The sequence below is a fragment of the Mustela erminea genome, chromosome 3 (genome assembly GCF_009829155.1).
Source record: "Mustela erminea isolate mMusErm1 chromosome 3, mMusErm1.Pri, whole genome shotgun sequence".
NCBI classification, from domain to species: Eukaryota; Metazoa; Chordata; class Mammalia; order Carnivora; family Mustelidae; genus Mustela; species Mustela erminea.
In genome coordinates, this window is record NC_045616.1 from 100,106,851 (window position 1) to 100,131,604 (window position 24,754).

The following is a 24,754-nucleotide window of genomic DNA, read 5'->3' on the forward strand; positions in this document are numbered from 1 at the left end:
CACGTGCGGACTCGCGTGCGCACTCAGTTACGCGCGCCGCCCAGGAGCCCTCGGAAACCAGGAGCACGGGCACTGAAAGAGCCTTTTACGCTCAGGCAGAACGTTTACAGGCGCTCAGCCCTGCGCACAACTGACTAACGCAGAAAGACCCGTCCAAGGGCAAGGGGAATGGACAGTTGCCCCAGAAGGAGGCAGAGCGCGGGCAACCGGCGCCCCATCCCTCTCGGAAAAGCGTTCGGAGGCTTGCGGCCTCCGCAAAGGTGGGCAAGGGTCCTCAGAAAGCTGGGAAGCCGGTCCGAAGCCCTGAGCAGATAAGGATCAGCACTAGAGGGCCCCCAACACCGCCTAGGTGTGCGGAAAAAGGGGGCGGAGACGCCGCGGAGAGGCGCAAAGGCCCCGCCTCCGGCGAGGCGAAGGCTCTACTCTGCTCTGCTTTGAGGCGGCCCACGCCGAAGCTCCGCCCCCGCTAGTGACAAGCCCCGCCCCCATCGGTGCGGCGCTCCGGCCTTGTTTGCCGCAGCGGCTCTCTAACCAGGCTTGTACGAGGCCCCACCCCCGCTCATGCGGAAGCCCCGCTCTGCTTTGCCGCAAGGGCCCCCACCAAGTCTGTGCAAGACGTCATCCTTTTTCTCCCGGGTGCGACCTCCTTTCCGACTTTAGCCCTGTTTCGCCCTTCAGCCCCAGGGCCGGAAGGAGCTTGCTCCATTTAATCAACCCCCGGGTGTTAGCGTTTCGTCCTTCCCTGAGTCGTTGGGGGCGAGAGATGGTGCCAGGCCTGGGTAGGCCTTGAACCCTGCAGGAGGCCGGTCCACTCGGGTCACCTTGGCCTGCAGTGTGCAAGCCATTATTTCCGGAAGTAGGAGGCAGCTGGCAGACGTGCGTGTAGAGAACAAACCGGTGGGCTCAGATCCTCTGATTCAGCATGCAGGTGCCTGGATCTCAGATCCCTTTTGACTGAATTAAGACCCTATTTACAAACCCATTCATCGCGGGGATTGCAAAGTCGTGGCCCTCGTGTTAAATTTGGCCTGTAAGGATGTTTATGCTAGTCCAAAGTTTAAATTTTTCTAATTTGATTCCAGTTAGCGACAACCCCTTTCCCTCCCTCTGGTCTTCATCTCATCCACTTTCCTCATTTTTATGAACTACCTGGCTGGTAAAGAATTTGAGTTTGCCACCTCCCCTCCCGCTACCAGCACCTGATTTCCATTTTTGGATGCTGAAACCAGGTTCACCATCTGGCTTGTGGGGAGGTTTATTCTTCCTTTCTGGGTGCCAAGCCATGCACCTGGTTTCCTGCTCAGAGACCAATGTTCTCATCTGCCAGGGTCACTTTAAATGCATTCCAGGCATCCCAGACGCATCCTCAGAAGATGCCAGCCAGCCCTGTGTCACAGGGCACTCCTGACTCTGGGTACACGTGTGAGAAGACACAGCTCATGGGTTTCTCTCTTATGAAAGGATGAAGCCATTTCTCAAGTGCCCAGTAGGTCCCCAGCATCCAACACTTGACTCCATTAATTTTATTTGAAACCATCCTCAGGGATTCCTTGTTATTCTAACTCCCCAATTTATGGAGGAGTGAATGGAGGCCAGAGGGGCGAAGCTGCCTGTTTGGGGTCACATTGCTGGGGAAGTGGCAAAGACCACATTTCAGTCGCATCTCTGAGTCTGAAGCTCACCTCCTTCGGAATTTTCCAAAACGGACTTGCTCTGAGAGAGACAAAGAACACCTACCATAGGGAAACTTGGAAGCGGTTGCAGCACAGAAATCACAGACACGCAATTTCACGGGCGTTGCAAGCGAGGAGGGGAGGGATGAGCTGGGGGTGATGCAGGTGTATCTGTGTCCACGCGTGTCTGTGGATGTTGCCCGAGTGTGTTGTGTGCTATTATTTAGTCCTTTGATGATACCTGCCATGTCTGAGACACGAGGGGCTGCAGGCAACAGCTGTGACAGGACTCACATCCCACGGGTCAGCAAATACTTGGAACAAGATAATCTGGAGTTCCACGACCAACAGAAAACAGTGATGTGAGAGACGATGACAAGGAGAGGGTGGTGACCAGTATTAAATTGGGGTGGTCAGGTCAGGTATCTGAGGAGGTGAGGTTGGAGCAGAAACATGAACAAAAAGGGGGATCGCATGGGAAGATCTGGGGAGAAGAGCACTGCAGCAGAGGAAGGGCCCACCTCTCTGTGTCTGTGTCCATGGCGGGCGGACAGTCAGTGAGGCTGAGCCCGGCCCAGCCTCCCAAGTCCAGCCCCACCTCACCTTCCCTTCTTGCGCCTGTGTTCTTTCTTCCACCTGGGTAGCTGCCCTCAACTGTGCCTGTCGAAATCCTTTCCTCCACTGATCTTCCCCTCATTCTCCAACCACAAGTGATTTCTTATCACCCCATTCTGCTCAGCTGGGCACTCAAGGCCCCACCCCCCACCCCTGCACCGCCCCCATGTCAGCCCTGGCGGGCCTTTGCTGGCTGGCTCATCTGAAAATTGTCCTCTTCCCCTGACGAAGGGCTGAGGGCTGTCCTGGTGTTCCTCCCATTTGCCTGTCTCCCTCCCAGTCTCCCCACCCCCACCCCTAGTAATCTGGCTCCACAGCTTTCTCTGGAACTTTATTTTTGTTTTCTCCCTTCCCTATTTATAGCTCTCTCCCCTCCGAACCATCCCTGCATCCATCCCGTTGCCTAGAAACTGGCTCTGGGCTGAGGGTGGGGGAAGGCCAGGCCGAGCCCAGGCAGGGGGGAAGGAAGAGCTGTCACCCACACCCCACCCTCAGCACCACTCCCAGGCTCCCAGAAGCCCACCCCGCCCTCTGCCCAGCACCCATGGGTGTTTTTTAAAAGATAAAACAATATGTGAAAAACAGCAGCTATGGTAAAGCCCTTCACAGCCTCTAAAGGGCAGGCTGCCTGTGATTTCACTTGGGCTTCTCAGTGGCCTACCCCCTAGAGGCTTGGACCCATTTTCTCAGATAAGAAAACTGAGGTTTCAGGAAGCAAAGGCCCCACAGCTGAGGTCTTCTCAATAGCAACACCACAGCTCTGAATTGTTAGCTTTGGGATATTGGCCTGAGACACTGAAAAGGAAGATTTAACAGTATAAAAAATTCCATAACCCGTGAGTTGCAGAGGGTAAAGAGAAACATTTTGTCGCGATCCTTCTGCACACTAAGGAACCGAGAATGCCTCTGCCATGCCCTCCACGGTGCCCCTTCATGCGGGTCCACCAGCACCCCCTTTTCTTTAGAGGGGGGAGGGGCAGAGAGAGACTCTTAAGCGAGCTCCACACCCAGCATGGGTGCCTGATGTGGGGCTCGATCTCACAAGGCTGAGATCATGGCTTCAGCCAAAATCAAGAGTCGGAGGCTTAGCCGACTGACCCACCCTGGCACCCCTACCATGCCCCTTTTGATGCCCCAACCAGGCCTTCACCATGCCACACTGCAGTCCCCCTACCATGTTGCCCCTATACCCCACCATGTCCAGTTGTAGCTCTTCTCTAGCCCTGATGCTTATCTTCCACAGGCTGGACAGGGAATCCTGAGCTTGGTTCCTGGCTCTGTCATTTCACCAACTGGGTGACCTCGAATAGTTCATGTAACCTCTCTGAACTTCAGTTTGCTCAGCTCAAAAGTAAGGATATGAATTTTCACCCCATAGCACTGATAAGAGAATTAAATAAGATACTGATGAAAAGGTGTTTTGCAAACTATAGAGGGCTGTACCATGTGAGTGATCAATTAGAATAGTAAATGTTGTTATTGTTGTCATCATCAGGGCCAAGAGATGGGGCAGGGCAACCAAAGTGGGCCCTCAGATCAGAGAAGGAGCCCATGCCCTGTGTTGGGGAAAGAAATATCTCCTTCCCTGGCAGAATAAAGGCCAAGGGTAGGGACTGCCTGAGAGCACCTGCAGGCCACTGAAGAGCAGAGCATGCTCTTGTGCCTGATTCCTCTTTCTCAAGCACCCCTATTCCCTGTCCCCATCCCCTACTACCCCCTCTTCTTGTCCCCCACCCCATGGCCCACCTCTGCCTTCAAAATAGCCTCTTTGGGGAGAATGGGGGAGAGGGCTGCCAAGGAGCAGCTGGGCCATGATTCAGCCTGAGTCACCCATCCAAATCCTAGGGCCGCCCCCAGCTGGGCCAGGGCCTGCAGCTGCCAGAGGGAGGGGGGGTGTGGCAAGGGAGGGAGGGGGCCTATGTGGGCAGCAGATTTTGCTCAGAGGTGCCTAGTCTAGGGGCTCTCAGGAATATCAGGGCAGAGCTGGGAGGGCCTGGGAGTGATGCATACGAGGAGGTCAGGGTGGGGAAGGTCACCCCACAGACATCAGTTATCTGGGCTGACTGAGGAGGCAGGGTTTTTGTGTGTGTGTGTGTGTGTGTGTGTGTGTGTGTGTGTGTGTGTGTCTGCACAGGCACGGGGTGTCACAGGTATATGTGTTGTCACTTTCTAGCTCTGTGACCCTGGCAAGTTACTTAACCTCTCTCTGAACATCTGTTTCCTCACTTAGGAAATGGGAAACATATTATCAATCTCAGATGGTTTTCCTTAAGTATTAAATGTAATAAGATGACCTAGGCAGTCAGTGAACAGAACACCACTACCACCACCGCCATCATCTAGGGTAGAGTGGATTATATATTGCTTGTGTGAGAATGGATACATATCTGAGTGCTTGTATTCAGGGGCGTGGGTACAAGCCTCAGTGGGGAGAGGGTCTGGATGAGTGTTTCTTGAACTGGGTGAATGTATTCTGTGTGTATGTTTCTGAAGCACAGATAAGAATTCTTCAGAAAGTGGGTTTATGTGGCACTGTCTGCCATATGGTCCCACCCCTTCTCTCTCTCTCCCTACCCTTTCACACACATACATACACTCACACACACACACACACACTTCACACCTCCCTGAGAGGCCATGATTTGCTGAAATTCAGCCTAGACCAGGACCAGTGCTCAGGCGAAGGAGTTGAGAAACTGTGGACGCTGCTATATTGGCAATCTCAGACTTTCTCAAAAGCCTTTAACCTCAAGCAAAGCTGGAATGAGTGTGAAAGGGGGAATGTGTGTGTTGGAGTGGATATGAACATGAGAGAGCATGAGCTCTGTGTGTGTGCATGTGTGTGTGTGCATGCACACACGCGTGCACACAGGGGTGGAATTGGGGGGTGGCTGCATCTCTGCTCTGGTACAGTCTGCTTGTCTCCATGGCGCCTGTTGCCACACACGCTTGCTTTTCAGAAAGTCACTGGGATTGTTTATTCCACCCCCAGCCTGGGTGCCAGCCAAGGAGCTGCAGGCACTTGTTTATCTTCTGGTGCGTAAGAGTGTGTATGGCTTCCCAGCAGCAGACCAACCCGAGATACGTGCGCACACACACTCACACGGGTGTGATGACCATGTTAGTTATCACAAGATGAGCCTAAGCCCCAGGGTGAGCCACAACCCGGGCCTGGGCATATTTGCTCCACATGGGGACAGAGATGAACCCCCAGCAACTCCACGTAGACACAACACCAATTTAGCAACCCCTAAAGGGCCAGGAAAGTGTGAGAGCCAGTTGCCCTGATTGTGGTCTTGGGCTCTAGCCCCACCCCCAGAACTAATCACTGCATGGTGGTTAGCCAGTCCTAGGTCACTGCCCACCCCTAAAGCTGACAGTGAGGCCCATCCAACGCCACCACATAGACTGGGGTGGGAAGGTAGCCCCCAAGGAAAATGGAGGTGCTGTGCTCAAAAAAGGGTGGACAGTATTGGCCTTGCCATAACCTTAACGTCTATTATGAGTGCTATGCTATGCTTGGTGCTTGGTGGCTTTATCTCTTCCTTTATCCTCTTCAGAGCTCTGAGAGCTGAGTTACATAGAATGAAGTTGAGGCTCAGACAGACCTCAATCAAGGTCACACAGCTAGTGCTGGCAAAGTCAGGATCTGAACCCACACTGCCTACTTCCATGCCCTTTTTGAGCTCCCACTGTGCTTTAGCAAGTGTTTTGTTGTCTGGAAATTTTCATTTTTAAACATGTTTATATCAATAAGTCCCCATGAAACAAACATGGTTGGAGAGTGTGACAAAGGGCGCAGATGGAAAGAGGCCCTGACTGTGCCCGTGAGGCAGACACAGCTAGAGTTCTGACCACATCCCTTCAGATGCCCTTAAAATTTCTGCACCCACCAGCAAGACTCCCAACAGGTGGTCCCCGCACCTTTGTCATGTCAAAAATCTCCCCTTGGGCTTTGGAACCCACTTTACCCACATAAACTGTGTGCCATAAGTGCCTGGGAACTAACACATAGCTCCACGGACTGACCCTTCATCAGTGTCCGCCAGGTGCTGGGATATAAATATACCAGCTCCCGTACCCTCAGCCAGGGGAATTCTGAGGTGTACATTTACCCCATTTTCTAAACTTCCTGCAGGATTACACTTCACCCACCCACTGGGATAGCTGGCTTAACAACCACTTCTTACTGGATGCCTTCCCCTCCTGGGTCACCTTCCCAGTCCGCTGCTGACACCACCTAGGGAGGTGTCTCTGCACCTCCCAAGTAAACCACTTTCCCTCAATCTTCATCTCAGGATCTCTAGGCTGCCCCAGGGCTCTGGATCCCATCCTCTTCTTCCACCCTGAGCATCTGGGCCCAGCCATTGTGCTCTCCCTTCCTGGCATCTTCCCTTTCCCTCACTCCTGGCCCCTCTCATCAGAATTTAAATGCCTCCAAATCTCCTCAATTTAACCTTCCATCCCACGGTAGAGCTTATGATATTGCCTGTCTCCCTCCAAGCCCAAATCTACTGAGAGTCATCTGCTTGCTCTCTTTACTTCTTTACTCCAATTTACTCATCAATTCCCCTGCCTCAAGTCTGCCTTCCACCCCCATCACTCAGCTCACTGTGTTTTCATCAAATTTCCATTACCTTCTCTGCAAAGTCCAGAGATCATCTCTCAGGCCATATCTTGTCATCCTGATGCAGATGACCCTGTCTTCCTTCTGGAACATTATCTCCCCTTGGCTTCTAAGGCATCATTCTCCCGAATTTCTCCTGGTTTATCAGATTACTGTTTCTCACTCTTCCTTGCAGTCTTCTTTTCCCACCTGGTACCTTAATGTTGGCATTCCTCAGGATGTAAGGTTCTTGTCTCACCTTCTTTGGTCTATACTCACCTTTCATGTACTGATACCCCTCTCATGGCTTCCATCACCCTTGTCTGTCTCCAGCCTAGTCACTCAGGAGCTCAGTTTTAGACTCAGACGTCTCAGCATGGAGATCCCACAAGCTCCTTCTTTCTCCAGGGCTCATCAGATACCTGTCCTCCATATGCTCAGCTCTCCAAGTCAGAGCTTCAGACAGGCAACAGAATCCTCTCTCCCTTCACAGCCACAACCACCCATGACCAAGACCTGTTGACTTTACCCTTAAATAGGTATCAAACCCAGCCCTTCCTCTATCCCAACAAACACTGCCATGTTGGAAATCATCATCTCTCACCTGGACAACTTCGTGGCACCCTAACTCATGCCCTGGTTCCACTCTTATCCACCCTCGTCCTGACCCAGGGGGAGCTTTTTAGATCACAGGTTGGTTCTTGCCAATTTTGATGTCTTGTGAGCCTCCCCAAGACTTGATGTCTTCATCTGTGTCATGGGGCCAATAATGTTTACCTGGAAGGATTGTAGGGGGAGTGGAATGAAACAATGAATGTAGAATAGGTGTGAAGCAAAGAGCTCTTGTGGGCAGCAACTGAGGAATTTTCAGGGCCTGAAACATTAGGAAGCATCCCTTATGTTGGTGTTGTCCATGGTGCTGAAAACTGGTTCTGCATCCTGAGGATGCTGGATGCTGGGAATCCCTGGGATACTGGTTCCCTGGGATGCTGGCTGAAGACTTGGTCCGATAGATTTTCATTCGCTGCCTGGATTTTGAAAAAATCACGGTGATGTATGGTTCATCAGGTAAGTGGGAGGAATAGAAGTTAACGGTTTAGCGTGAGGTTTCAGGAGTTAGCTCCACTGTTAACTAGCTGTGTGAAAACGAAGTAACGCATCAGTATCTCAGTTTTCGCACCTGAAAAATGGGGCAATAATAAATATTAATTCGCTCCTAAGTAACTGGAAATGAAATTTTGTGACACCTGTAACAAAAACTTAGCACGGTGTCTGACCCTAAATAAATGTTATATTAGTTGTTACCATTTTTAATAGGTGGCTTCACTGTACAGGTGAGAAGGTCATATCATCTCTTGGCAATTACAGAATTATTTGTTCAAATCTGGGAGGTCAAGGAGGATGGGACTATTTCTCTGAGAAGAAAGGTCCAGAGGGTGGTAGGTAAAAAGTCCTCATGTTCTTGGCAGTTCAGACTCAACTGGAAACCCCTGAACACCTACTTTGGGCTCCTTCATCTTTCCAAGACCACTGCGAGGTAATTAATGATAGTCCCATTTTACAGATTGGGAAACTGAGGCTCAAAAATGGGGAAATATCTTGCTCAAGGATACCCAGAGGGAAGAGAGCCAAGCTTTCATAGCCAGAGAGTGGGCGGGCATCCTGGCTGGGGAGGCCCGTAGCGCGGGAATGGAAGGAGCCTCGCTCCCACCCTACTAGTGTCCCTTCAACTCGCGGGAGCGTGGGCGGTGGCGAGACAAAGAGGTGGGGGCGGGGCGGGGTGCTAGGAGAGAAGGCCGGAAGTGCGGCCAAGGCGGAGGCGGGAAATTTCCCTGCAGGGGGAGCTCGGAGATCGCGCCGACCTGCCTCCCTATACAGGCGCAGCGTGCCCTTGGACAAGTGGCTTTCCTTGTCTGAGTCCCAATTTCCTCCTCGGTGAAACTAGTAGAGGGAGTTCGCGGGGCTGGATTGAGTGAGATCTGACAGGCTACGCGCCCCGCCCGCAACAGGCGCCCAGCAAATGGGCAGGCGCTCCGCCCCTCAGTCTCCCTGTCTGTGAAATGGGAACCGGGTCGAGGAGGGCGGGGAACCCAGGAGTCTCCGGACCTCGGCGAGGAGCGCCAGGCGAGGGGCGCCCCTCCCTCCATCCACCCCTCCCGCCTCCTCTTCCTCACCGGCACCGCCCCCTCCCGGCTTCGGAGGCCTCCAGTCGGCCAGCGCGCATGCCCGGGGCGGGGCGCGAGGCGGGAGCGCGGAGCGCGGAGCGGGCGCGGGGGACGGCGGCGCGGAGTCCGCGGGTCCGCCCGCCAGCCCCGCCGGAGGCAGCCGAGGCCGCTCGGGCGGCGGCGGCAGCGGCGGGAGCCGGAGCGCAGCGCGCTAAGGAAACGGAGCGGCAGCACTGTCGGGTAAGCGCCTAGCCCGCACCTGCTGCCCGCTACGGGCGGGCAACATCGACCCCATTCCTCGGCTCCGGGCGGCCCCGGAGCCGCTGTCCAGGGTCCTCGAACCACCTGGGTGGCGGGGCTCGCGCACCATGCGTGGCGTGTGCCCAGCTTGCGCCGGGGGTGTATGTGTGCGCGCGCGGCCGGGGGCGGCGGGTGTCCATTTCCAGGCTTCTAGCCGGGGCGGGGCGGGGGCGGGTCCCGCAGCAGCGGGCCTGGCACTGGAGGGGCCCTGAGGGCCGGCCCGCCCAGTGTGTAGGACCGGGACCCCGCGCCCCGCCTCGCCGCGTGCGGCCGCATTGTTCGACAGGGCTGTGCGGGAGGGGGCGCTTCCCGCCACCGCGGGGAAGGGGGTCCGCCCGCGTTGATTCATTCCCTCCGCCCCGGAGAGAGCTCTGTGCTCGAGTGGCTCCCCTGGAACCACCGGCACCACTGAGCACACTCGCTGTCGCACACTCAGTGTGCCACACACTCTGGGGCACCATCACACACCCCATCACACACTTACCGCGTTCGCACACCGGTATCTCTCTCCTGGATGAGGCCACGATCTTCACACACACACACACACACACACACACGGGCCCTTGGTCATTCCATCACACTCATACACACGGCCACCTGTACACCCACCCAGTACACCAAGTAGGAGCCTTGCGTATACACCCAGGCATAGCTACGCATTCATACCAGACATTGCCTATCACAGCACACTCAACAATATTCCCTTATCACATCACACTCCCAGCCACCCTGCTCTGGCTTGCTTTTCCCTATTCACACTTGCTCATGGTGTCCCTCTTGCAGCCCTAGACCCTGGAGTAGGCTGTGCACACACTTCCTCTCCCATACTCCCCATCTCTTAGCTTGCTGCCCTGCACTCCCTTAGCTCAAGTGTGCACACCCCTGCAAGTCTACTCTTGCCCTCCTGTGGATGAATGGATGGATGGTCTGGGGGCCACTTCTGGAAAAAGGTATGGCTATCACCCTTTGTTACACTCTTTCTCCCCTCCAGTCCCAGGCAGGAGGCTTTGCTGCACCAAGGCTGCTGGGAGCCAAGGGGCCAAGAGAGTGAGGGGCAGCTGACCAGGATTGTCGGAGACACACACAGGCACACACTCACACCTGCTGAAGCACTGCCAGCCTTTGTTGGTCTTGTCACATGGGAGGGGGTGTTTGCAGGTGCCTGGCAGCCTGGGCTTCTTATTGGGAAGAAATCCTAGAGAAGAAGGAAAGGGCTGGCGAGGTCCCGGGGCCAGAATAAACATCCACAGAGGCTCTTCTGCCTAGGAGTGGGGCACAAGGCCCTCTGTGTACATCCAGGTCAGCTCTCTGTGAGAGACCCTGAGGTCTCTCATGCTCACACCCACAGGGTCTAAGTGGCCCCCACAAGATGTAAATGCACAAGATATTCTGCGTATATGAGTCGCATGTATACACACCAAGTTCTTCTTCAGCAGAATGCAGGAGCCAGGTCCTGGTTTTCCAGGCTAGCCTAAGCTGGCACGGACATCGACAAGCAGTCTTCACACTCCTCTGCATGCCAGGTGAGCTGGCCCACACACCTTGGGGATCATTTCAATCTTTTACCTCAATCAGGTCACATAAGCGTGCAGGCTCATCTGTTCATCTTGGTGGGTGTGTGCAAATGGGGACATTCATGCTTCCTCGGGTTCAGGGGATTGGGAAGACCCTTGGTCTGGCCCCAAAGAACAGAAAGGAGCTTTAAGAGCCAAGCATCAGTGTCCAAAATCTTAGTGGATACAAGCAGGAAGAACCCAGACTTCGGGTTCAGACACAGCAGGCTTTGAACTACAGCCTCCTGCACCAGCTGCGTATCCTTGTCAGGCCTTTTCTCCCTCTGACCTCAATGTGCACATCTGTGAAATGGGATGATAATGCCCCCTCCATAAAATCATGGTGGAGTCCAGATGACCAAATGAGCCTGAGAGTGCTGGGCCCATGGCTGAGCCCAGAGTGGAAGAGTGATGGAACTGGGTTCCAGTGGGAGGGCTGGGAACAAAGAGGGGGCACCCCAGGCCTGAGCTGCCTATTGGAGAAGTGGCCTGAGGATACTGAGGATCCCTCGAGAGCCAGGAAGCACCCAGTAGAACTGTGAGCAGCAGAGTCTGAGAATGGTTTCTTGGCAGATCTTAAACCCAGGGCTGGGCCAACAATTCTAGATATAACTACATCCCTTCCCCCATTTCAGAGACTGAGGCCCAGACCGTGGAAATACTCACTCAAATTCAAGGAGCAAGTCAATGACCAAACTGGTGCCTGACCCCACCTCTTCCTTATGCCCTGGCCAGACTCTTCATCCCTACCCCAGACCTCCTTCTGTGTCCGAGAACTGCACACTGGGAACCAAGAAGCCAACATTTTATAGGGTGGTTTTCAAAGGAGACGTGTTACCAGCCGGGCCATGCCTGCCTCTCAGTTTCCTCTTCTGGAAAATAACACAGCACCTGCCTGGCAGGTGGATGAGGTCTGCATAGAGTAAGCGTACTAAAGGCTTGATGTGTGAGGTCACCACTCACCCTTCTCAGCATCTAAGTCAAGGGTCAAAACTCAGGGGGCTATAGGCCAGGCGGATGCCTATGGGAGGGGCTGGCTATAAGAAAAACGAGTCAGTGATTGAGAGCAATGTGAAATCTGCCCCGGCATCCAGGACACATAGGGAGGGGTGGAGATTGGGGCTAACTGGGGAGTACACCCCCATCCAAGAAGGCAGCCACTGCTTGGCTCCTGCTGACTGTTGCCACGCAGGAAGCATGCTCAGATTGCCAAATTTTAGTTTTCCAAGAGAATCTGGAAATCTGATTTTCACATGAAATCTTTGAATTTTTAAATGTTGACGGTTAACGCCTTTAAAAATTTCCTTTTAGCACTCTGGGTCAAACAAGCAGGTCTGAGGGCTAGATTCTGCCAGTTTGCTCCTCTGCTGCAGGCTGTCCGTCCCCTGCCCCCTCTGGGGAGCACAGCTGGGCTCTGACAGGCTTGAGTAGATAAAAACAGGCCTTCCATGTACACAGCCCAGCCCTAAAGCGAGCAGAGCCCCACACACCCCTCATCTTCTCTAATCCTCACAGCAGCCTCGTGGGAGCAGGGGCGGCTTTCTCAGGGTCCCCAGTGAGGAGAAGAGACTTGTCTCAGCTCATGGAACTGCTAAGTAGGGAAATGCCTCATCTCTCTCCCCTTATCAACCTCACTCCAGCCACTCTGGCCTTTTCACAGCTGCCTCAGATGCTGGCTCCTCAGAGGGGCCTTCCTCAGCCAGGTGTGTAAGTCAGCTGCTCCCCACCCCCATAGTCCCACAAGTCCCTCGGCTTAATTTCCAAAGCCAGGTGCCCCATTGTCCTCTGCAAGGGGTAGACTGCTCCAACTCTAGTGTCCCCATATTGGTGATGACCCCCCTCCGCCCCAGTCCCATAAGCCCAAAGCCTGGGGGACACAGTAGTGAATAGTATCAGCTCAATCCCCATCCAGTGACTCAAGGTCTATGGCAGGGACCTGGAGGTCTAAAGGACAGAGTGACATGTGTCTGGTTAGAGGAAGAACAAGAGGCCATAGGAACTCCTAGGAAGCTGGTGGGCAAAGAAAGCTCACTGGAACAGGAGACATTTGAACTGGGACCTGAAGGTTTAATGGGAGTCATGCAACTGTTTAGAGGCTGGGGTGAGAGAAACTGTGAAGCCAGGGATGAGCCCAGAGAGGTTATCACACATGCGACACCTGTGTGTGCCCACACGTGTGTGCGTGTTTGTACCTACTTTGAGGAATGTGTCCTGAAAGATAAAGCTTAGCGGGTAAGTGAGTACACGGGGGCTTGGGAGCACATGATAGGATTGGACTTGACCCTAAAGGCAATAGGGAGTCTTTAAGGTTTCTCCCCCAACCCCCATTTTAAAAAAACAGAAGTAATATATGCACACATAACCACAATTTCATGCATTGCAAAGGGGCATACCAAAAAAAAAATTCTCTTCCACCTCCAGATCCCTGGTCTCACTTCCCAGAGGCAATTGCTACTAAGTTTTATGGGTTTCCTTCCAGAAATTTTCTCTTTATAAATAAACCCATATATATGTATCTGTCCTTTTTTCTTGTCTGCATACATGGAATCCCACCAGTCCTGGCTTTTTTCACTTAATTTATCTTAGACATCATTCCTTATCACTCCACACTTTCTGACAGCTGTGGGGGTGGGATTCCGTGAGGCAGTCCCATATTTAATGAACTGGCTTCCTGTTTTTTTTCTCATCACCAGCCATGTTCTCGTGCACCCTTGGTGCACCATCCAGCCATCTTCAAGACTGTTCCTGGAGGTGGGCTTGCTGATCTAAATGCCAAGTGCATTGTAAACTTCTATAGGAACTGACCAACGTCTTTCCAAAAAGATTACAGCTAATTTACTTCCCTAGCAAGAGCAAGGAGGAGTTGGAGACAAAGAGGGGCATGGTAGACCAACATCTTAAAAAGATTATTCAGTCATTCATTTAACAAATTATGTCTAGGGGACTACTTGCTTACTATATGCCAGTCATTGTTCTCAACCCTGAGGGTATATAAGTAAATACTACAAAGTTCCCATCCTGCTGGAGCTGACAGTCTTTTTTTTTTTTTAATTAAAAAAAATTTTTTTTAAGATTTTATTTATTTATTTGGCAGAGAGAGAGAGACAGACACAAGTAGGCAGAGAGGCAGGCAGAGAGAGAGGGGGAAGCAGGCTCCCTGCTGAGCAGAGAGCCCGATGTGGGGCTCGATCCCAGGACCCCGGGATAATGACCTGAATGGAAGGCAGAGGCCCAACCCACTGTGCCACCCAGGCGCCCCTGGAGCTGACAGTCTAATGGGAGAGACAAACCATGTGTAATAAACAACGGTATTTAATATATCACTGGTGACGGGTTCTATGAAAAAAAGCTGAGCAAGGCAGGGGGGATGGAGAGTGCCAACCAGGGCTGGGGAGGAGGGGGTCAGGAAAAGCCACAGGGAGCAGACCATGCAGATTTTAGGAGGGTAAGCATTCCAGGCAGAGGAAAGAGCCAGTGCAAAAGCCCCAGGGCAGCGTGCATCCAAGGATCAGCAAGGCAGCCAGTGTGACTGAAGCAGCATGATCGAGAGAAAGTGGTGGGAGACAAGGCCAAGATCAGTGATGGGGCCAGAAGGTGCAGGGACATGTAAGGAGTTTACTTTTACTTGGCATGGCATGGGGAGCTACTGCATGGCTCTGAGCAGAGGAGAGATGGGCTACCTTGGGTCTTACTAAAACCCTTCCAGCCGCTGTGTTGAGGTTGAACCGTACGGGTTGAAGGAAGAAGCCAGGATAAGCCAGGAGGGAGACAGTCCAAGTTCAGCTCAGGGGAGTGACCAGGTTCCGGCTGTATTTTGAAGGGAGATCTGTCATGTTTTGTTAATGGATGGGACGTGGGGTGTGCAAGAAAAGTCAAGGGTGATTCTAGGGCTTTTGGCCTGAGCACTAGTGAGATGGCTTTGGGAAGGAGGGTAGGTGGAGCAGGTTTGGGGGGAATCCAGCGCGCTGCTCACTCTGGCTGCCGGTGTGTAGTGGGGACGAAGTTGCTCGCAGATCCAGCTGCCTGCCAGCCCCTCTCCCCGATGTTCCCCAGACATTGCACACCCAGCTTGTCTAAAACACAGCTCCCCATTTCCCCAGATTTCCTGCCTCACCCCCACCCCAACCCTGGCCAGAATCCCACAGGCCACCCCTACTGCCACCCTCTGCAGCCGGCTGGCTCCTGTCGGTTTTCCCCAGGATCTCTCAGTTCTGCCAACTCTCATCTCTTGGACCTTTACTGTGCCAGCTCTCATCTAGATTATTGCAGAGAAGGGCTGGATGAATGAAGGAAGAATTGGAAGAAGGAGAGATTAAAGAATGGTTGGCTAGCCCCTCTGGTCCCGCCTCCACACCATCCCAGAGCGGTCTTTGAAATCTCACATTTCAGATTATGTCCTTTCCCAACTATAAATCATCCACATCTTCCCAGGGCCTGCACAGACCAAAACTGCAGTCCACAGATATATTTTATTTGACCCACGTGGTGTTTTTCTTTTTTGATCTTGAATTAGGATATTTTACGTTGAAGTTCTGGATCTCCTGCTACTCGCTGATACTACCCGGATGAATCTGTCCAGAACAGTGCTTGGCTAGCGGAGGAGTGGCTCCCGCCTTAGGGCATACCCTCTCTGCTTTGCAAACTTTCCCTGCCACTCCCTACTGTTCTCCACCCAGCCTGGTTCCCTCACTTAAATTACCCTCCTGGCCCCTATGGCATCAGAGTTTGTGACCTGCGTCCTAGAAGACAAAAGCGTAACTGCAGAGTAGCATGCCGAATGCGGTGGGCTGACAAGGAAGACAAAGGGTATCTGCTGCATGGGGTAAAGATTGATGAAGTTGAAAAGTCAGACCATGAGGGCCCGTGGGTGGAACAGTCTGTTAAGTGTCCGACACTTGGTGTCAGCTCAGGTCGTGATCTCAGGGTCATGGGATGGAGCCCCCCATCAGGCTCCAAGCTCAGTGCAGAGTCTGTGTGAGGCTCTCTCTCTCTCTCTCTCTCTCCCTCTGCCCCCCTCCATGTTCTGTCTCCCTCTCTCTCTTAAATAAGCAAACTTTTTTTAAAAAGAAAAGAAGTTACACTGTGGCCAAGTTGTGAAGGGCCTTGAATGCCATTTTAGGAAGTTTGACCTTTATCTAGAGGGCCAGTGGGAGCAGAGAAGCAGGGGAGTGATGGGGTGGGACAGAAGAGGACCAGATGGGGGCAGAGAACCCAGGGAGGAGGCCCAGCTGCTAGGAGAAGGGTGGGAGGGAGGAGATAGAGGCTCCTCCTCACGGGGTCTTCCCTGAGTCTGAGTCTGTTTTCTTTGTGTTTCAGAACCAGATAGAAGCCTGGGGCACAAGTACGGTTAGGAGGGCAGTTGGGCAGTGCTGAAGACCCAACCTGGCTCCAGCTTCTTTGGAAGAACTCCAGCCCCCCAGCACCTCAGCCCACAGCCCTCTGCTGCCCACAGGATGGGAGCCTGGGGGCTGGGAGCCCAGCCATGAGGGACTGCTGCCCCTCCCAACAGAAGGCCAGCCCTGCACCCCCTAGGCACAACCCTGCCCCAAGCCCAGGCATGGACTCTAGACACAGCAGCTCCAGTGGGGCTGGGGAAGGGGCCTCTTGTTCTGAGGGCCCTGGCGGGAGCTTGGCCTGCATCCCTCCCCAAGAGGCAGCCAGCAAAGAGACACTGGGGGCACATGGAGCCTTGATCTCAGGGACACCAGACGCCAACTTCTCTGAGAAGCCAGAGCCTGTGTCCTCAGTGAAAACTGATCCCTCATCCTTGGAGAACAGAAATCCTTTGTTTTTGGAGAAGATGGAGTCCAAGTCTTCAAAGCAGGCAGATTCCACTTCCACAGGAAAGGAAGCTGCTGGGTCCTTGAGAACAGCAGATCCTGTGTTTATAGTAAAGACAGAGCCTGCAGTCTTGGGGAAAGGGGATCCTGTGGCTTCTGGAAGGATGGATCCTGTGGCCCCAAGAAAGGAGGATCCTGGATCCTTAGGGAAGGTAGATCCTGTGTACTCTGACAAGGTGGAACCAGTGTCCCCAGGAAAGGAGGCCCCTCTATCCTCTGCCACATCGGATCCTGAGTTCCCAAGAAAGGAGGAGCCCTGGTGCTCAGGAAAGGAGCTTCCTGTGGCCTCAGAAAAGGGATCTGTGGGAAAGGGAGATCTTGTGTCCTTGGGAAAGAGAGTTCCTGGGCCCTCAGAAATGATGGATCCTGGGTCCTTGGAAAACACAGATTCTGCAACTGCAGGAAAGCTAGATCCTGCCTCCTTGGCAACACTGACTCCAGGGCCATCAGGCAAAACTGGGCCTGCGTCTCCAGGAATAGTGGCTCTGGGGTCTTCAGGAAGGATGGAACCTACTCACTTGGGGATGACAGATTCTCTATCTGTTGGAAGTGCAGAAACTGGGTCCTTGACAAAAGAGGACCCTCAGTTCCCGGGGAAGATGGAGCCTGCCTCCTCGGGAAAGGAAGATCCCATGTCGATGAGCATGACAAAAACCATGTCTGCTGGGCAGGTGGACGCTGTATTTTCAGGAAAGATGGAACCCACATCTTTGAAAAATGTGGATCCTGTGTCTTCAGGCAAGGTGGGTCTGGTGTCTTTGGGAAAGATGGATCTCGTGTCCTCCGGAAAGCCAGAGCCCTTGTCTCCTGGGCAGGTGACAGAAACTGTCTCATCACGAAAGGAGGACCCAGTGCTCTCCACCAAGGTAGATCCCATTTCTGTGGGAAATACAAAAACATCATCTTCTGGAAAAGCGAATCCTGAATTGAAAGGAAGGTTAGACTCTGTGCCCTCAGGTCCAGGGAATCCCAAATTCTTGGGAACAGTGGGACCCTCATCCTCTGTCAAAGCTGACACAGTGACTGAGAGGAAAACAGAGCTGCTGTCCTCAGAGAAGGCAGGTCCTATGGGCTCTGGAATGGTGGGTCCCACAGCCTCAGGGAAGGCTGACGCCATGGCCTTGGGCAAGGCAGACACTGTGAGCAGAGGGAAGGCAGAAAGTGTTCCCCCTGGAGAAGTAGACTCTGTGTCTTCTGGAAAAGTGGCCCCTGTGTCTCTAGAAAAAACAGCCCCGGCACCCTTGGGAAAAGGAGAAGCTGTCCCGGAGGGAAACATGGATCCTTTGCCCCCAGAGAAGGGGAATCCTATGAACTCCGCAAAGGTGGATCCCAGGGCGTCAGGGAAGGCAGATCTCAAGTCTGAGGGCAAAGCAGAAACAAAGCCCTTTGGGCAGAAGGGCCCTGCTTCATCGGGAAGGGCAGAGACTGCACCTCTGCAGAAGGAGAAGCCGCTGGCCTTGGAGAAAGGGGAGCCGGAAGCCTCAGGAAACGTAGACCCTATTGCCTCTGGGAAGGTGGGGCCTTTGATTCCAGGGAAGGCTGAGGCCGTGCCTTCAAGAAAGGCAGAGTCCCCCTCTTCCGGGAAGTTGGGTCCCCTGCCTGTGGAGAAGGCAGAGGCCTCCTCCTCCTCCAAGCAGTCAGATGGCAAACCCTGCGGCCCAGGCCCTTCTCCCGCGGGGACCGGGAATGGTGGAGGCCTCTTGGAGCCAGTGCCAGAGCCCAGCGCAGAGGCCTCCGGCCTAGGCCAGAAAGACCTGGCGGCCGCTGGGGCCGAGAGAAGCCCCGGCCCGGAGGCCATTGGGCCCCCACCCGGGCCGCGGACTCGCGACAACTTCACTAAGGCGCCGTCGTGGGAGGCTAGCGCCCCACCGCGCGAGGACGCGGGGACGCAGGCGGGCGCCCAGGCCTGCGTGTCGGTGGCCGTGAGCCCCATGTCTCCGCAGGACGGCGCGGGCGGCCCGGCCTTCAGCTTCCAGGCGGCGCCTCGCGCGCCCAGCCCCGCGCCCAGGCCACCCTCGCGCCGGGACGCGGGCCTGCAGGTGTCGCTGGGCGCCGCCGAGACGCGCTCCGTGGCCACGGGGCCCATGACGCCGCAGGCGGCTGCGCCGCCGGCAGCGCCGCCCGCCTTTCCCGAAGTGCGGGTGCGGCCCGGCTCGGCGCTGGCGGCTGCCGTGGCGCCCCAGGAGGCGGCCGAGCCGGTGCGCGACGTGAGCTGGGACGAAAAGGGCATGACGTGGGAGGTGTACGGCGCCGCCATGGAGGTGGAGGTCCTGGGCATGGCCATCCAGAAACATCTGGAGCGACAGATCGAGGAGCACGGGCGCCAAGGGGCGCCCGCGCCGCCGCCCGCCGCCCGCCCAGGCCCTGGCCGTGCAGGCTCGGTGCGTGCTGCGCCCCCCGAGGGTCCCGCCAAGCGCCCGCCTGGCCTCTTCCGAGCGCTGCTGCAGAGTGTGCGCCGGCCCAGGTGCTGCTCCCGAGCCGGACCCACGGCCGAGTGATCTGCTCCCCTTTTGTACGCCCGGGTTTCCAACCTTTTCAGGCTCCCTTCTTGACCCCAAGATCCTAGAAGGGATCCCCCTCGACGGGCGGGAGGCCCCCCTGAGAGATGGGCAGCCTCTAGGGCCTTCTCATCCTCTTCTTCCCCTGCCAAACTCACCAGTGAACCCTCTCTACCTGGCCCCCTCATGGTCATGGGACCATGAACTCAGCCCTGACACCCCCCTGTTCCCTTCTAGCCCTCATCACTCCCTCCCTCCCTGTCACAACTCGGGGATCTGCTCAGCAGGCCCAGCCCTGAGAGCTGAGGCAGGCTCCTGAGATTTCCAGACTGGTAGGCTGAAGTCTTCAGTGGCCACCAGGTCCCCAGAACTGGAGAGACTATATACAAAAGCTCCAAGTATGCAAGGCTTGGTGTGTGAGACCCCTGAGTGTGCAAGGCTCCAAATATGGGGCCCCTGGAAGAAATAGTGTGTGTGTCCATGCAGTGGGCTGGCCCCCATGGCCCGGGCATGTCTTGCATGCTGGTAGTCATCCCCAAATCCTGTCTCCCCCTCATCAGGCCCAGTCCCCAGCCCTATCCACCCTCCCTGGACACTGTTCACAATTCCTGACAGCGGGAAGGCAGCTGCAGGAATGCTCGGGGGGCACAGATAAAAGGAGAGTCTCAGACAGGTCTGGGAATCACAGTCAGAAGTTCATGGAAGGTCTTGGGTCCCAGGCAGCCTGGCAGCTGGTCTTGGGTATTGGGGGCAGGACAGAGAGCTCACTTTATAACCACAGTCCTCCTTTAAAGGCTGCCCTCTCTCCCTCGTCCCTGTGTGTTGTGAGCCCCACGAGTCCCTTGTGACCACTCAATACCCCTGTCCCCACCCCTCCAGCCACAGTTTTTGGCTACAAACTGTCACAATATACATTGGTAATAAAATTGTCCCCCAATTCTTGGCAGGTGTGATTGCCTACAAGCAGAAGGGGACAGAGTAGCATGATATATTAATGTATTCAGAGAGGGGTAGATGTGGTTTGGGGTGACAAGACTTCTTCCGAGGTAGATCACCAGGTGGGGCTCTGCAGCAAAGGTCCTGTGGCAGGGACATCACAGGTCTGTGGTGTCCAGGCCAGCATTGGTGAAGGACAGCTCCTGCTGTCCACCTCTGTCCGTCTTCCTTCCTGACAGCACCATGCCCAGAGGCTCTGTATCTAGCTCCATCGGACTGTGTAGGGGTTCCTTCTGTGGGGAGAAGGAGGGAAGGTATGAAGGGTAGAGATGGGGTGATTTTCCCAGTCTGTAAGGGACTCTTCAACCCATGACAGATGGCTACTTAACTGCACACCCACATGCTCTTCCTGGGGCCTGTTTCTTGGCTGTGTCCCAGAGGTGACCATGGTCACTAGTGGTGCAGATGGGCTCAGGTGAAGAGGTGAAGGGGTGGGCCTGAGGGGGGAAGTCTCCTCTGGCCTTTGCCTGACCCACGGACACAGCAGGACTTCGGTGTTGTTCTCAGTCCTGAATAATAGCAGGCTCAGTGTCCTGTGCCAAGGAGTCAGTCCAATCCAGTTCCTGCCACCTGTACCCCAAGGCCAGCACTGTGCTGGGCGCAGTCCATGACCTGAAGTACCCACAGGGGACCCCTGAGGCAGGGATCCTGTACCCCACTTTACAGATGTGGAAACCGAGGCTCAGAGGGCTCTCATTGCCAGGAAGAGGCAGAGCAGGGTTTGGATCACTGGGTCTTGTTGGCCCTAAAGACTGTCCCTTGCTGCCCCTGGTTGAATCTGGCATCTCCCTGTACCACCCTCAAAGGGCCACATCACACCCAGGGTCCCACCTGCAGCTCATCACGGCACACGCTCATCTCCCTGCCTTTCCTCTTCCCCCTTCCCTTGCAACTTGCCCCAAACTCAAACCTCCTCACAAGGGCGCCCTCCTGTGGAGCCTCCCCCAGGCTCAGCTCCGCCAACACAGAGACACCTCTGGGGGCAGAGCCCCTTGCCACCATTCTCCCCAGGGCATTCCATGGGCTTTTTCTGGACTAGGGCTTTTCCAGTCCCTGATAAACGGGGAACATCCAAGAGGCCCCAGGAAGAACTAAACAGGGATCCCCTGAGTCCTCACCATAGACCCCCGGTGAGAGCCATTAGTGCAGTGCAGCCTAGGACAATTCAAACTGTCCTTGGAGACAGGAGACCTGAGTTCTGGTCTGCCCTTGCCTTGCAAGCTTTCTGACCTCAGGCAGGTCAGCCCCCAGAGCCTTCTGGCCTTGGTTGCTTGTGAAGGTTGCATTAGATCACCTCTCAGGTCTCTCAGACCTTCCACACAAACATTTACGGAGGTTTGGGGTGAGTTAGGGCACCAAGAGATCCTCAGAAAAAGGTCCCACCTGTGTTCCTCACCCAGAGACCGCAACGCCCACCCACTGTTGAAGGAGAGACGTAGAGTCTGGGCAGCTTCTCTGAGTTATAAAAACCTCTGTCATCCTAGGACGGTCTTGACTCTTTTCTGGCTTTTGAAGGCTCTCAGTGGCCCAACCTCCCCTTCTCTAGACTCATCTCTCAGGCTCCCTGCCCCTCCCAGCCCACAAGCCCAGCCCCACCGGGAACCTCCAATGCCACTCCCCTATAGGGGTCTGCCTTGGCCTCCACCAGGGGCCACCAACCTGGCCACGAGTTCTCACCCACAAGACTGTTCTCTTCTTCCTCTGTTCCCCCCAGACATATTCACTGAAGTTTTGGCCCCAAACCATCTTCAACCAGAGATGAACCGTCCACCCCAATACCTTCAGCACTGCCTGGCCACCCGGATTGCCATCTGTGACCTCCATCTTTGGGGGCCCATTTGGTGGCCTCCATGCTACAGCCAGATCCCTGTGCAACAACCCCCACCCCCACCTGCTGATCTCCTCCCTGGTTCTCTATCCTGCACATTAGAACTTCAAGAGCTTTAACAACACACTCAAGCATGTTGGATCCCCACCCACTGAAACAGAATCTCCAGGCTGTGACACCACGTTGGCATTTCTAAAGAGTTCCCCATGCGATTCTAGTTAGCAGCCCAGGCTGTGCAAACTCTTGATCTAATTGAACCATCTCCCCTACTGAACAAATAACAGCACTGCTATTTATTTGAGCCTCCCTTCTCTCCTTTACTAGTCTATGTCCACCTCTGGATTTCTTCCCTGCACCCCGCCAGCTTTCATACAAAGGTATGAACAGAAGGAACCAGATTTTTTAGGTCTTGCTTCATACCAGGTGGTTTTCATACCTGCTCTAACTTCACTCTAAAAAAGCCCTGCATGTTTAGTGTTCCAATCTCCATTTACAGAAGAGAAAACTGAGAACCAGAGGGAAGTCACCCACCTCAAGTCTCAGTGAACCAGTAGAAAAGCAAGGGTTGGGTCCCATCAAAGGCTCTGGGCTTCTCAGGGCCTGGTGTGGAGACATTCATGTCAGCAGCAGGTCCTGCAGCTCTGTCCCACACCCCACCCCTTCAGAGAAGGACCCCATGTCAAGAAGCCCAGGCACCGGCTCATCCCCCAGCTTGCCTTGATTATCTCCTTGTCCTTTTCCAGGTCAACAGAGTTGTCATCCAGGGAATTGAGACTGTGGGAGAGATGATGGAGCTCAGTCAGTAGCCCCAGTCTTCCCTGTCCATGGCCAAGAACCACCATTGCCTCCACCATCATCACCACATGACCGTCTCCATCTCCACCACCATTACCTCCACCTCCACCATTACCATCACCTCTACTACCAACACCACCACACCACCAGCACCACCAGCACCACCATCACCTCCACCACCAACACCTCCACCATCGCCACCACCACCTCCGTCACCTCCATCACCATCACCTCCATCACCACCACCATCACCATCACCACCACCATCACCACCATCACCAACACCACCACCATCACCACCGCCGCCACCACCACCACCATCGCCATCACTGACCAGCATGGCTGTGAGGGTCTCTGCTCACCTCATGTGGTCTAGGTCACTGGAGGAGGATTGGGAATTGAAGTTCAGGTCCTTGGTGGGGAGGTCCAGCATAGGGTTGGCCCTGGAGAGAAGGCTTATTCAAGCAGTTATGAACCTCAGACTCCCCATGGAGCTTCTTACCCACTCTCTGACCCCCGCTCACCGCTCAGTGGTGTACATGTTCGTCCCAGGGATGGCAGAGGCCAAGGGCATTACCCCTGCCGCTGTCTTTCGGGCCTCCTTAGCAGCCTTCACAGCCCGAAGCTTCCGGTGGTAGCTGTGGAGAGCCAGGGGCTGGGAGAGTCACTACTTTGCCTGCATGCCCACTGTGTACCCAGTGCAGGTACTGAGAGTGTGGCTTCACAACAACCCTGGCCGGTCAGAGGGTTAGTACCATAATACCGAGGGCACAAGTGAGAGCCAGGGAAAGGAAAGGACTCATCAAGGGCTGGCCAGTGGCAAGTCCTGGAGTCAAATCCAGATGTGGCTGCTGGCCCCAAACATATTGCAAAAGGAAAAAGAGGCAGCATTTATGAAAAGACTAGCATTTTGCTGCTTGCAGGATGCACGTTGCGTCCTTGTGCACCTTGAGGAATCTAGTGTTGTGCTCATTCTACAAAGGAAACCGAGGCTCAGGGAGGGGAGTTGACCTATCTGAGTAATCACAACAGGTTTCAGGGGACTAAATACAGATATACTGGATGTCTAAAGCCAAGCTTTCTCTACCCACCAGATGTCTCAAAGGGTGGGAAACGTAGGGCTGGAGACACGGGGGCTGATGGGAGCAATACCTCTTCCGGATACACACGAGAGCCGTGGTCATGATCACGATGACCAACAGCAAAGCCACTCCCAATCCTGTGATGACACTGACGAGCAACTTTGGCAGGTCTGACTCCTGGCTCTCCTGGGAGCCCTGGAGAAGAGGTGGGAGGGAGGTTGTGGGTGGACCTTCCCCCTCCCTGCTCCCCTCATCAGCTCCCCTGCGCTGACACTCACCAGTACCACCAGCCCCAGCTGCAGCAGCTGCATCAGTGAGTCCTGGTCGTTCCGGATCATCCTGGCCACAGAGTCCCACTCAGACCCAAGGGATGTCGGCATCCCCCAGGGTTTTGCTCACCCTCCTGCCCACCCAAGGGGAGCCCCACTCACACACTCAGCTCATCAAGAGTCAGGGCTGTCCCGTTTGAGAAGACAAAATAGGCATCAAGGTAGGAACGGCCCCGGGCCCTGGAATGGGGCAGGGGTAAAGAGGAAACCGTCCAGAACCACCCAGCAGGCCCCTCATGCTGCTGCTTCTCATCTCACTCCAACCACTGAGCCTGTGGGCACTCACCGAGCTGTGGATTCCATGTCCTGAATGCTCACAACATAGACAGTAGTCCTGGTGGCCTGAGTGAGAACCCTGCAAAGGGGGCAGATGTCACTGAGGCATAGGGTAGGAGCCTTAGACCGGGTCTGTGGCCAGGACTCTGCCAGGGGAATTAGGAATTGTGTGAATTAGAAAGGGACACCTCCTCTGGA

At 54.7% G+C, this 24,754-nt stretch overlaps 3 protein-coding genes across 6 annotated transcripts in view; 2 read left to right on the plus strand and 1 right to left on the minus strand.

The window, feature by feature from the left end:
* The first annotated feature begins 8,668 nt into the window (after positions 1-8,668).
* LOC116586673 (atherin-like) lies at positions 8,669-16,324 on the plus strand. The gene is made up of 4 exons (XM_032336945.1): positions 8,669-9,299; positions 10,225-10,309; positions 13,606-13,663; positions 16,229-16,324. Exons 1-4 carry the CDS (start codon positions 8,955-8,957, stop codon positions 16,236-16,238), a joined length of 498 nt encoding a protein of 165 aa, XP_032192836.1. The 5' UTR covers positions 8,669-8,954; the 3' UTR covers positions 16,239-16,324.
* GPRIN1 (G protein regulated inducer of neurite outgrowth 1) lies at positions 16,239-20,190 on the plus strand (the record flags this gene model as incomplete). Its single annotated transcript, XM_032336944.1, has 1 exon — positions 16,239-20,190. A coding segment is annotated over one exon (3,012 nt), but the record flags the coding sequence as incomplete, so codon positions are not given.
* A 30-nt stretch (positions 20,191-20,220) lies between these two features.
* Positions 20,221-24,754, minus strand: part of CDHR2 (cadherin related family member 2) — a 35,439-nt gene continuing 30,905 nt past the window's right edge. For all 4 annotated transcript variants that reach the window (XM_032336940.1, XM_032336942.1, XM_032336941.1 and 1 more), the window contains 9 exons: positions 24,567-24,635; positions 24,383-24,460; positions 24,230-24,290; positions 24,022-24,146; positions 23,394-23,507; positions 23,232-23,312; positions 22,791-22,848; positions 22,606-22,674; positions 20,221-20,479 (listed from right to left, as the gene is read on the minus strand). In XM_032336940.1, the coding sequence (XP_032192831.1) occupies positions 20,345-20,479; positions 22,606-22,674; positions 22,791-22,848; positions 23,232-23,312; positions 23,394-23,507; positions 24,022-24,146; positions 24,230-24,290; positions 24,383-24,460; positions 24,567-24,635 (790 nt within the window). In that variant the 3' untranslated portion in view covers positions 20,221-20,344. The remainder of the gene's footprint in view (positions 20,480-22,605; positions 22,675-22,790; positions 22,849-23,231; positions 23,313-23,393; positions 23,508-24,021; positions 24,147-24,229; positions 24,291-24,382; positions 24,461-24,566; positions 24,636-24,754) is intronic.